Source organism: the organism of the source record quoted next, unplaced genomic scaffold (genome assembly GCF_019419815.1).
Source record: "Pyrus x bretschneideri cultivar Hongxiangsu unplaced genomic scaffold, Pyrus_bretschneideri_v1 Contig2, whole genome shotgun sequence".
Classification (NCBI taxonomy): domain Eukaryota; kingdom Viridiplantae; phylum Streptophyta; class Magnoliopsida; order Rosales; family Rosaceae; genus Pyrus; species Pyrus x bretschneideri.
This window is the reverse complement of record NW_025999501.1, coordinates 212815-225575: the sequence shown is the minus strand read 5'-3', so window position 1 is coordinate 225575 and position 12761 is coordinate 212815. Positions and strand designations below refer to the sequence as shown.

At 36.5% G+C, this 12761-nt stretch overlaps 1 protein-coding gene across 1 annotated transcript; it reads left to right on the top strand.

Moving 5' to 3' along the window:
- The first annotated feature begins 967 nt into the window (after positions 1-967).
- On the top strand, positions 968-3470 carry LOC103953169 (WAT1-related protein At1g21890). The gene is made up of 7 exons (XM_009364904.2): positions 968-1266; positions 1447-1509; positions 1657-1773; positions 1957-2191; positions 2382-2540; positions 2651-2802; positions 2943-3470. Exons 1-7 carry the CDS (start codon positions 1055-1057, stop codon positions 3172-3174), a joined length of 1170 nt encoding a protein of 389 aa, XP_009363179.1. The 5' UTR covers positions 968-1054; the 3' UTR covers positions 3175-3470.
- The last annotated feature ends 9291 nt before the right edge of the window (positions 3471-12761 follow it).

Below are 12761 nucleotides of genomic sequence, written 5' to 3'. Positions count from 1 at the left end.
TTAGTTACTGACATTTCGTATCGTCCACTGATCTTATGCCAAGTTACATTCACACTTAACTCCCAAGAAGATAGTGAGTTCTCTTGGCCATGTCTTTAAAGTGGTGGCCACTCTTATAAGCACCCATATGTACAAACACCACCACACTATAAACCTCTTGCATACCTCATCATGCAACACCACTATACTCTATATTTGTTTGAGGGGTCATTGAGTCCCCCACTTTCCACAAACAAGCCAAAAATAAGAGAAAAAAAATGATCACATATAATTCATATGAAAACTTATACTGAATCACATTGTGAATGCTGACAATATTCAATTTGTACATCCAAACTTTTCTCAACTAAATTTTTGAAGTTAACAAACACATGAACAAATTAATTACAGTTCTAGTAACATATATAAGTATTTCCATAATTTTTGTTAGAAATAACAAAATATGTATGTGTATATATATATATATATATATCTATCTATCTATCTATCTATCTAAATAACAATCATATATAATGAACTTTCAACTTTAGATTGATTTTGATGTACAAAATATTGACTTCGTCTAAAAGAAATTGTAAGAAAAGTGGAAACCATTGGAATTACTAGATATATTTCATTAACTAACCCTCATTTAAGATGGATTGACGCGTTAAATCCTCCCATCCCATGGATTGGGAGTTCAGTGATTGAATAACGTACGTAGGCAACTTTTTCAGTTGGGGGATCCAAATTTCTACTTATTGGATGAATAGGCCCCCAATATAAAAATAACCCCTCATTTCGTAGAGTAGGAATCCACATAAGAGTCTACAATGACTTTAATTTCTTGAAATAGGTTGTTTATTGCTAATGGATAAGATAATCCAAAGATTAGTGCTTGGACATGTAGACAGTAGAAACAGTTAGGTTTATCTTAATTATTTTTGCCTTTTGCGTTCTCTATAAAAAGGCATGTTCTCGTTTTAGTGTTGACATGCAAGCATAGAAGAGAAGTACAAGTAAATCATACAACAAGCTTAGACAAAGAGTGTGTGTTTGACATAGAGAAATTAAGATGGGAGACCAAATTGCAAATGGAAAATTGAGTCTCTTTCTTTACAAGATAAAGCCTTACGTGGCTATGGTTTCTTTGCAATTTGGATATGCAGGAATGTATATTATCAGCATGGTTGGTTTGAAGCGTGGAATCAATCACTTTGTTCTTTCTGTGTACAGGCATTTGATTGCCTTTGCTGTTATTGCACCATTCGCACTTGTCCTTGAAAGGTCTCTCTATCTCACATATATGCACGCACGCATGCATACATACATACATACATGCATGCATACATACATACATATATATGTGTGTGTGTGTGTGTGTGTGTGAACTTTTTTACCTAATTAAATTAATTATGTATGTTGTTACTACTTGAACTTATTGTTTAATTCCAACTCGTTTTACAGGAAAATAAGGCCAAAACTGACTCTGGGGATCTTCCTAAGAATAATGGTGCTTGGTTTTCTCGAGTAAGAATATGTCGATCTAATTTGTTGTATATACGCAATACCCCGGAAACACAATGAATTTTGATTTTGCATGGCTAGATTTTAAGTTATTAGCTTTTGCATTTTGAAAGCTAATCATGATTTTCATGTAATGGTCACTTCCTGCAGGCCTGTTTTTGCTCAGAATTTGTACTTTGTGGGAATGACGTACACCTCAGCAACATTTGCATCTGCCACTGCTAATATCCTCCCCGCCATTACCTTCATTTTTGCACTTATTTTCAGGTAAATTTTCATAGCCGATCATTACATAATTCTTATCACAATCGTCTAGGGCATCACGCAGTAGCAATGTTAATTACATATACAACGTACATCTGTTGGAGCGTTTGTCACAAGAAGAAATACAAGTAGTTATTTATTCAAATTATTAATATGCACTAACTTGGTCATTATCCCATTGTTTAGGTTAGAAAAAATCAATTTCAAGAGGCTGCCTAGTGTAGCAAAGGTGATCGGGACTGCAATCACAGTCGCAGGAGCGATGGTGATGACGTGGTATAAAGGGCCCATCATTGAACTTATAAGTGGACAATCACGAAGCCACCACACCAGCACCGCATCCGGTGAACAACATTGGGTCACCGGCACCATGATGCTCCTAGCCCGTTCTTGTGGTTGGTCCGGTTTCTTCATTGTACAAGTGAGTATACAGCAAGTCCAAATCCTTTGCTGATATTATACTTCAGTCATTTCATGGAGAAACCCTAAACCGTAAAATATAAGCAGATATATATTTATAGTACCCCATTATTGAGTTGGTCTAGCTGCAAGACTGAAATGTTTATCAAATGTGAGCTAATTTGAACATTATTATTGTATGTTTGGTGCAGTCGTTCACACTAAAGCTATACCCAGCCGAGCTCTCTCTCACTGCTTTGATATGCTTAATGGGTGCATTGGAAGGTGCCGTTGCCACGTTCGTAGTGGAACACAGCATGAGTGTTTGGGTTATCGGATGGGACTCCAGGCTTCTAGCAGCTGCTTACTCTGTGAGGACCATATATCATCATATAATATAACTATTACAAGCTAATTACCAACTTTAATTCCTTGTTGGGATTGTTGCAAAGTTGTATGACAAAATGAATATTGTGAATAGGGGATAGTTTGCTCCGGGATTGCATATTATGTGCAAGGTGTTGTGATGAAGGAACAAGGTCCAGTTTTCGTGACAGCTTTCAGCCCACTGGCCATGATCATCACCGCCGCTCTGGCCGCCATCATTTTAGCTGAGCAAGTGCGCCTCGGAAGGTATGATTATGTATGCTAGCTACAAATTAAATTAACGATATATTTTAACCAATAATTGTCGTTACGTACTCAGGATCTCTTCCAACAAAAAGAACCCCAAACCCTAATGGTGCATGTTATTTTCTTTTGTTATATTGCAGCATACTTGGAACTATTCTCATAGTTATCGGCCTCTATGCTGTTGTTTGGGGTAAAAGCAAAGATCCTACGGCCTCTGCCTTATTGATCAAAGACGGGAAAGCTGTTGCTCTTGAATTGCCAATCACAGACGACAGTAATAGGTCATCAATCACTGTGGGTAACAACACTAAGGATAGTACTATTGGAGCTGCTGGGGACTTCAAGGTTCCAATCAAAGCACAAGAATCGTGAAAACTACTATATATGCCCAAGATTAATACAACAGAGGCTTAATTACAATTTTCAAGATCTTATTAAGTGAGAATATTTGTATTTTGTTTTGTTTTTTTCCTTTTTTCTTTTAGGAAATTTATATAAGGGATAAAACTCGAATTTAAACACCTTGCAACAAATTAAAGGTGAATTTAGTATCAAATCATGCATGCATCCTCATGGAAACAAGTGAGACTTGATCAGAAAAATGTGTACTTTTTGGCTGTACCTTTGAGAATGAGGGAAATATATGTACATCCTACTATGTTTGCGTACATCGTCTCTATTCTCCAATTTCTCTCTCTCTCTCTCTCTCTCTCTCTTTGTCAAATCTTTCTCTCTCTTCAGTTTGTTCATTTGTTTGTCATTTTATCGGGGAATATTGTTTTTCCTTATGAGACCTAAAAAGTCAACCAAGCTAGGTTTGGAATTGCAACAACACATCGTTAAGAAAATTCTTAAGAAGCAACATAGAAAATTTTCAAGATTAATTGGAATTTCAACCTAATGCGAATTCCTAATTAAAGTAAGGTAGTCACTTTTCCCTAACAAACTACAAAAAAAAAAAAAAAATGTGTTATATGGCCTAACTAGAAAAGCGGACATATAACTCAAGACGGAAAAAATTACATAATTTATATGCTCATGGTTTGACATAAAGGTTTCACATGCTTACAAAGAAGCTAATTTTGCTACCGACTCTCTACTTAAACATGGTCAGCTTCCACTACTTGTTGGTCTCAAACCTACCTTCATTAATCATGAAGATTTTTTGCTAACTTTAAGATTGCGATTTTTTTATTTTATGTAATTTAACTTTAACGTCGAATTATGCAAAAGACTTATAATCACTACTACAATAAACACTTTGCGCGACGAGAGAGTATTTGTCTCGCAAAGCATTTCTTCATCACATAACACCTATGGTGATGCAAAAATCGTCGCCCAGATTTGTCGAGCAAAGGTCATGAATAAAGATCATGCGCGACGAAGAGACCAGATTCGTCGTGCGGAAAAAATATTGTGTGATGTTTTACTACTCGTCGCAAGAAATGTTTACGGATGAAGGCTTTCGTTGCACTATATAAGAGGATACAAGTGGGCCTTGTGACGAGAAATTTCTAGGAACGTCTCTTTTTTGTCTCTAAACTATTTGCCCGACCGATGAAGCAAAATTTTGAATTAATTTAATAACATACATATTGTCGCCTTAATGTTTGCGCGATGAAACAATTATGACGCACGTAATTTTGCACGGCAACTTAACTTCATCGCACAAGTGTAATTTTTAATTAAAAATAAAAATAAAAATAAAAATAGAATAAATAGAATTTAATTAAAATATATATATTTAATACAATTGGAAAAAAAATAATAATAATAGAAAAATAATTTATTTACAATATAAATAAAAATGTACATACAATTACAAAGTTTAAAAAGAAAGCGGGAAAAAAAACTATGAAAAAATTGTGGCGTAATCTATAGCCAAGTCGTTCGTAGGTGCTTGGTAATCTTGCAGCTGGAAGGGGTTGGGGTTGGGGACGGGCTCGGGGTTGGGGACGGGCTCGGAGGTCGACGGGTTTGATTGCTAGGTATGCTTGGGTTGGAGGGGCTCTGACGTCTATGGTGCAGAAAAATCGCCGAGACAGATCCGGAAGAATTGAGGACATGTACAACCAATGACATCTGAGTCTTGTACAATGCGAGCTCCTTCCTCAGGGCAACGACTTCTTGCGTCAAAGTCATAACCTCGCTCTTCCACAGTTACGATGAAGAGGCTCCACTCTCCCGCCACCTGGTATTCCCCATCCCCCCGACAATGTCCCTCATCTCTAACTAAAAGTCTGGTCCAAGGTCTCTGTAAGGATGTGAAACCCCACATCCTAAGGGGGATCCATATACTCGATCAGTGTGTCCGGGGGAAGCTGGGAGGCGGACTCCTGAATGACTAACTGGCACTTCTCCACCATAGTCACTTGTGAAATAAAATATGGAATATTAATAGCAAACAATTGGAATTAATTATTATAATACTTTAATGCATAAGACATTAATTACATGAAGGGACTCGGTCAACTCATCTCAGGTCGAACATAAACGTCAGTAAAGACGTCAATATTAGTGACATTTTAAATTTGGAAGTGAAAGCTTTAATATATACCTTCCGCCGCACCTCTATTCTATATGAGAAAGGCCTCAAACCCAAATGGTGGAGAAAAGTATTCTTCTCCCAATTGATCTTGTTTGCCGTCGCCTACTTTTGTTATACACAAATTAAATGTATTAGTTGTAATATTTAAAGATAATATAAATAAAAAAAGTAATAAACATTAGTTAAAATTAAAAAGTAAAATGAAAGAAGTCCTATATTTAAAAATGGACCACATAGGCTGGCTCCTAAAAATGACAGCAGAGCCAAACCTAACTATCTTTTCGGTCCTCGAACTCCTTCGGGCAAGCCTCCTCGAGAGCGACCTATGGATCATCAAACATCTTGAAATATTGATGCAAGTCACTCTTCCATTGCTTGTACCATTGGAGAAAAGCCAATTGAGGTATGCCAACATGTGCTCATTGATGATATCAAAATTGTAGTTTGTCTGCAATGTAACAAATATTACAAAAATATTACTAATTAAATACATTAATAAATAATTAAATATATATATATATATAATTTTATATGAAAACCATTAAAAAGGCAAGGATACTTACCGACAAATAATTACGCATCGTGTTCTTAACCTCTTCCGGCATCGCCTTCCAAGACTTCAACCGTATAGGGCAAAAGGTCCAAATTACATGCTCAATATCATGGGCCAATGCGCTATGCTACTTTGCCATTGGTTCAGCCCGATGTCGTTCATCTAATTATGATACGACTGTTGGTCACCCGGGTGACCTTCACCGGCTTCAATTGGCAACAAGGTCCCCGGGTGTTTTTTTTGGTTGCAAACAAATGAAAAATTAACGTTAAACCAAAACTAATAACAAATGCTACCAAAATTTCTGCAGAACCTCTCTAAAATTAAAACATTTCCCAAACCTTGAAAATAAAATAAACAATATATGTATCCAACAAAATGATCACAACAGTTTAATAATGGGTTGGGAACAATGTCAACAATAAACAATATGCTATAAATATATATATATATATATATATAAACTTTTTAATCCTTAAATGACATAACTTAACAAAACTAAGTTAACATAGGAATGAGGGAGTTTATTAGGATATTATACCTGGCTGTGAACCTGAGGCATCGGTTGTGGATCTCAACGACGACATCTGCCCCAGAGTGCGGGGGCGTTGGTGAGCACGCTCGGTGTTAACAGGTAATGCCACCGAAGAAGTCGAAGATGCCGGTGCATGTCAGACTCGAGGACCAACTGGGTCAACTGGACTCACCAGCCTATGGTCCATCTTTGCCGGAGCAGTGACAGGCAGTAGTAGGAGGTGTAGTTGTCGGACGAGGTGTAGTCGTCATCACCTTTCGACTTCTAATGAGCTGTGACATCTACAAAATTGGAAATAAATTTTTAGATTACAAAGATAAAATTATCGTACACATGCATAATAATTTCTACTTAAATTTAAAATGAATAAACCATTACAACCCTAAATCTAACTCACTGTCCTAATTCTAAAATCATATTTAAGAACCCTAATTCTAACCCTAATTCAAAATCAACTAACCCCTAACTTAAGAACCCTAAATATAACCTTGTAAATTAAGCATCCTAAATCTAACCCCACTGCCCTAATTCTAACCCTTTACTTAAAATTAAAAAACCCCCAAATTTAAGAACCCTTATTCTAACCCCTAATTTAAGAACCCTAATTCTAATCCCAAATGTAAGAACCCTAATTGTAACCCCTAATTTAAAATCAACTAACCCTTACTTAATAACCTTAAATCTAACCCCATAAATTAAGCACCTTAAATCTAACCCCACAACCCTAATTATAACCCTTTACTTCAAATTAAAAAACTGCCAAATTTAGAACCCTTATTCTAACCCCTAATTTAGGAACCCTAATTCTAACCCACTGCCCAATTCTAACTCCAAATTTAACAACCCTAATTGTAACCCCTAATTTAAAATCAACTAACCACTAACTTAAGAACCCTTATTCTAGCCCCTAATTCTAACCCACTGCCAAATTCTAACCCCATATTTAAGAACCCTAATTGTAACCCCTAATTTAAAATCAACTAACCCCTAACTTAAGAACCCTAAATCTAACCTCGTAAATCTAATTCGCGACCATGAATGAAAAAACCTCCATTCCTTGTTACGAACAACTTAGGGTTTAAGTATAAGCTCATAAAGAAAATAAAATAATAAAGGTCCAATTCAAATTCCAATTTTTCAATTCAGATACCAGTTTTTCAAAGAAAAATTCATTCTTACATAGGGGTGTGTCACACCCCAACCGAAGTCGAGGTATCATCCGAAGGTGACGTAACCAAAAGTGTCAATGATGTAAAAATGTGAATAAATCACAACCGAACTAGAACTTATTTAAACTACTAAAGTGAGTGCACAGTAGTGGGTAGAACCCAAAGAATACAAATGTTCATAGCAGAGATAACACAAGCAGTGCAAACGAAACTAATTAAGTACTTAATACACAATGGTATAAGTTCCTACACTTAACAAGGATATGTCAGAATCGCCAGCTAATCCTCGTATACCACAGAGTAATTCAGCTATTTAGGACCTGGAGGAGTGAAAAACATAAGGGTGAGTGGGCACAAAAATAAAGATTTATAAAATCCATTTATTTTCTGAAGATACAAACCCCTCGCTGTAAAATATGTATAGTTTCCAGAAAATCATACTACGTATTAGTATGAAATCAAATGCATGCCAATAGTAAATCCAGAAGTATGCCATAGTAGAACATCTCAACAGCGATATAAATATAATCATGTGCTCAACAATCTATACTAGCACACAAGTCAGAGTCACCTAATGCGACCTGTATGACTACACCTACTACACCTATTGCTGATCAATCTATACTAGCACATGAGTCAAAGACGTGGAGACTAGTGTTATTTGTTGTCACATGCAAGTCGAATTGCCTATTGCAATCTGTACAATAGGACTAGCACCTACTTGGATCCAAGGCGAGCAGTGTGGTGCTAATGTGAACAACACGTGAAAGACTAGCCTGGCCCTAGGCTGAGCACTAACACCTGGGTGTAGCAATGATGAGCAGACTGCATGAATATAAGCATGCCATAATGATTCAACAATTTCAATCAACATGATAACCTTACCTGGACTTACTTGCGCATCTCTTAATTATTTTAGCTTTTCACAATAGTACAACATTTATGAGCAGGTAAAAAGCATATGAATATGCCATGACGATATAAATCTCAACCACATAACAACATTTTTAAAATTAATAAAACATGGCATAAAATTCATAAATCAATGTAAAAGCATTTGTTGAAACTATAAAGTTTATATACATACACGAAAACAAAAATGCCCACTCACTGATATGTCGATGGATCGTAGCCCCCTAGTCTTGCTTGTCATAATACATCCTCGGAGTAAGTCTCTCCTATATGTGAAACAACTAATACTAATTAGTTAATAAGGACATACACTAAAAGCTAGGAATAACTCCCCATAGTTTGCTCAAACATAAGGTTTAAATATACAAAAATGTTCTATTCGAAGTCACGGACCCGGACGTGTCAACCACTCACTGGCCGGAGATCCGACGTGCCCTCACATGCCACCCAACCCACAGTCCATACGCGCAAGCACGCGCCTAATAAAACCGTAACAAACGCTAGGAATATTCCATCAGAATTGACAAAATATTCCGTTAAATAGCAACGGCGTTACCTGACGCTGTTAGTATATTCCATCAAGTCTAATGGAATATTCATCGTCTTCTCCAATGGGTCGCCGTCGGAAACTAGGGATTTTCCCTGGTTTTCTGGAAAATTTTCAACCTTTATAACTTCTTCATTTCTCAACCATTTTCCATGAAATTTATATGGATTTGAAGCTTGTGATAAGGAAAACATGATTTTACCTCTTAGAAGTCCAAAAGGTGGACGGAAAAGGATTGAAAATCCTCAAAAGCTTTTGGCCCTAAGCTTGACTCCTAAAAAACGTGAGTTTTCACGTCAACTTCACTCCAAACTTAGTCTAAGGACTCCAAGGAGTTGGCTAAATGCTTCCACAACCTTAAAAACATAAAAACTCGGCTCGGATCACGTTGGTGCAAACTCGTCTGACTCAGAGCTTCCGAGTTGGCAAGTCAAAACTTAACCATTTAAGAATTGGTTGGTACGGCTAGGTTCGTGGGTTCGAGAGAAGTACAATGGTGGTGTTTGTGAGCTCAATCTGTGAAGTATAGGGTGTTGTATGAGTTTGCAGAGGAAAGGAGGTCAAGCGAGGGAGAGAGAAAGAGAGAAATAGGAAAGAGATAGAGAGTGAAGGAGCAGTTTCTAATTGGGGGAGAGGCGTAAGGAGAGGTTCTGATTGGTTATGAGGGTTTTGAAGAAAAATGAGTGAATGAGAGGGTTTGAAGGCACACGGGACAATTTTTAAAAAAAGAAAATAATAACGTTTGTACCCTTATCAAAAATAGTGTTTCTAGCACTAATAATTTAACACGCACTTGTACAATTCTACCCATCATTTACGTACTTTAACGAAACGTAATTTTTTCGTTACAAGTCTGATTCGAGCCTAACTCATGCTCACGTGTTCGTAACAATGAGTACTAAATAATTACGATAGCGAGAAAAATAATTTAAAGTTGCATAATCACATCCACATCACTTTGCCAACAAGGGTGTAAATATCAATTTACACACTCGGGGAGAAATTACATAGAAAATTAGGGACGGGTCAGTCACATGTGATTACGATCGCAATTGCCAATGCTGCAAGGAACCCATGAAATTTTTCGTAAAGGAAATAGATTGGTGTTGATACATGATAATCATTAACTATGAATCAAAAACGATTCCATTAGGCAAATTTAAGAACCCTAATTCAAACACACTGCCCTAATTCTAACCCCAAATTTAAGAACCCTAATTGTAACCCCTAATTTAAATTCAACAAACCCCACTGCCCTAATTCTAACCCTAACTTAAAATTCAAAAACCCCAAATTTAAGAACCCTAATTCTAATCCATATTTAAGGACCCTAATTGCAACCCACTGCCCCAATTCTAACTCCTAATTTAAGAACCCTAATCTAACCCCAGTGAAGCACCCTAAATCTAACCCCTAATTTAAGAAAACCATAATCTTACCTCACTACCCAAAATCGTTTCCCTAATTTAAGACCTAAATCTCACCCCAATTAAGAACCCTAAAAATTCTTAATTTACGAACCCTACATCTAACCCCGTTGCCCTAATTCTAACCCCCAATTTAAAAAAATAAATAAATAAATCTATAAACCCTAATTAACATGGTAAATAAAGAAAATTGAAAAAAAAATTAAGAGGAAATTACCTTTTGGAGATGAAGACGCAAAGGCCGGAGAGAAGGACGGAGAGAGGAGGTGAGTGACGGAGAGAGGGGCGAAGAGATGAGGTGAGCAATGGAGAGTTGTAGTGAGAGGGTGAGAGAGGGTCTAAGGGTGAGATAAGATATTGGGGAAGAAGAACTAAGGGTGAGAGAGAAAAAGGAATAAGAAAGAGGGTATCAGGAAAAAAAAAAAAGGAAAAAGAGAAAAGTAAGGAGACGAAGACGATGCATGGGATTAAATACATAGAAGGTTGCGCGACAGAGGCTTTGTCGCTTAATGTTTAGAACTTCATCGCGACGTTTTTTAAAATTTCCGCGAAAAAAAAAGGCGCCTTAATTTTCAGACACTTGCTACGACAAATACCTAGATTTTGTCGCACAATTGTCTGAAAATTAAATTTACCCACATAAAATTAAAATGCTTGTGCGACAAAAAAGTGTTGTGCGTCGCGCAATTATGTGTTAAAAATGGGTTTTTTTTTTGTAGAATTTTGATTAAAATTTATTATAAAATACTAATAAAACAAATTTATTTACAAAGTAATTCACATATAAAATGCATTAACCATTTAATGTATTTTACAACAAAAATTACAAATAAACTGCATTAATTCATCCAAACTATAATAACTTTCACTTTTGTCACTATCATCATTTTCATTGTCCTATTCCTCATCATCAATAGGTACGTCACCATTGTCGTTTGTGCACACTAAACCATTGTATCGTGGAAGATTACCGAGGTCAATTGTGATTGATTGAATCGGTATTTCAATTGAAGATACTTCTTCTATCTGAAATGGTTCTTGGATAAGATTAGTATCTCGGAGTGTTTCCTCACCAATTTCCATCGAAGATTCTAGACGTTGGTTAGTGACATTGTCGATGTCGTCGTCACTAAGGTCTTGTTTTGGTATAGCATACACGTTCTTATGATCCATCTTCTAAACAGCTTTCAAACCCTTCCCTGTTTTAGGGTCATCTAGATACAAAATTCGTTTTGCCATGTTTGCTAAGATGTAAGGATCGTCATTGTACCAAGTTTTGGTAGTGTTCACTTGTAATCCATGATCTCTTTTAACACTTCCCTGCCTGTTTGGGTTTGTATCAAACCTTCGACACTTAAATAGGATCACTTGGCATCGGTCTTTGTAAAGCAATTGCACGACACTTGTTAATTTACCATAGAATTCAATGTCTATACTTTCGCCTCACCTAGGACATGAGCACTACTATTTTTTGTACACAACTTGTCATCCCATGCAGTCTCTAAGAACTTGACGCCATTAGCATGGCATCTCGAGAACAATTTAACACGAATCAGTACGAACGCCAAGTTATATAACTCTTCACTTTACGTTGGCGAATTCAATGCTTTCAATTGATTCACCTAATATTACACAAACGTTTAAATTGTTTAATTCAAGCAAAATAATTGGTACAATATATATGTCCAATACAAAAACACTTCAAACTTATATATTCGAGAAACCACTGCGGAAACAATTCAAGGTATTTCTTGGCATACAAATGTGAAGGATGTGCCCGCTTCATCATATCTTCATGCTTGTCTAGGTATGACATTGTCTTATCACAATTCCTCTATGTCCTTTTTGAAAAACAATTCGCCTCGTATCGGGTCTCCAAAGGGTCGAGCGATTTGGGCAAAAACTGAAAGTTTTTCCTTTCTCACATCCTCATCATTATTGCAAGGAGGATGATTGAAAGTTGTCTCCACATCCTTTAAATACATTCCACAAAATGTAAGCACCTCATATGCCACCCAAGCCTGTATAATTGATCATTCGGGCTTCACTTTGTTTCGTACACTTTTCTTCAACTCTCTGAGAAGCCTGCCAAAGTAAAAAGATATGATTCAAATTTTAGTAACCGTCAAATATTGATTAATAAAAATAATGAGGATTGTATACCTTTCTATTGGATACATCCATCGAAAGTTGATTGGTCCAGCAAGCAATGCCTCATTCAGTAAGTGAACAATCACGTGGATCATACTTGTGAAGAAAGCTGAAGAA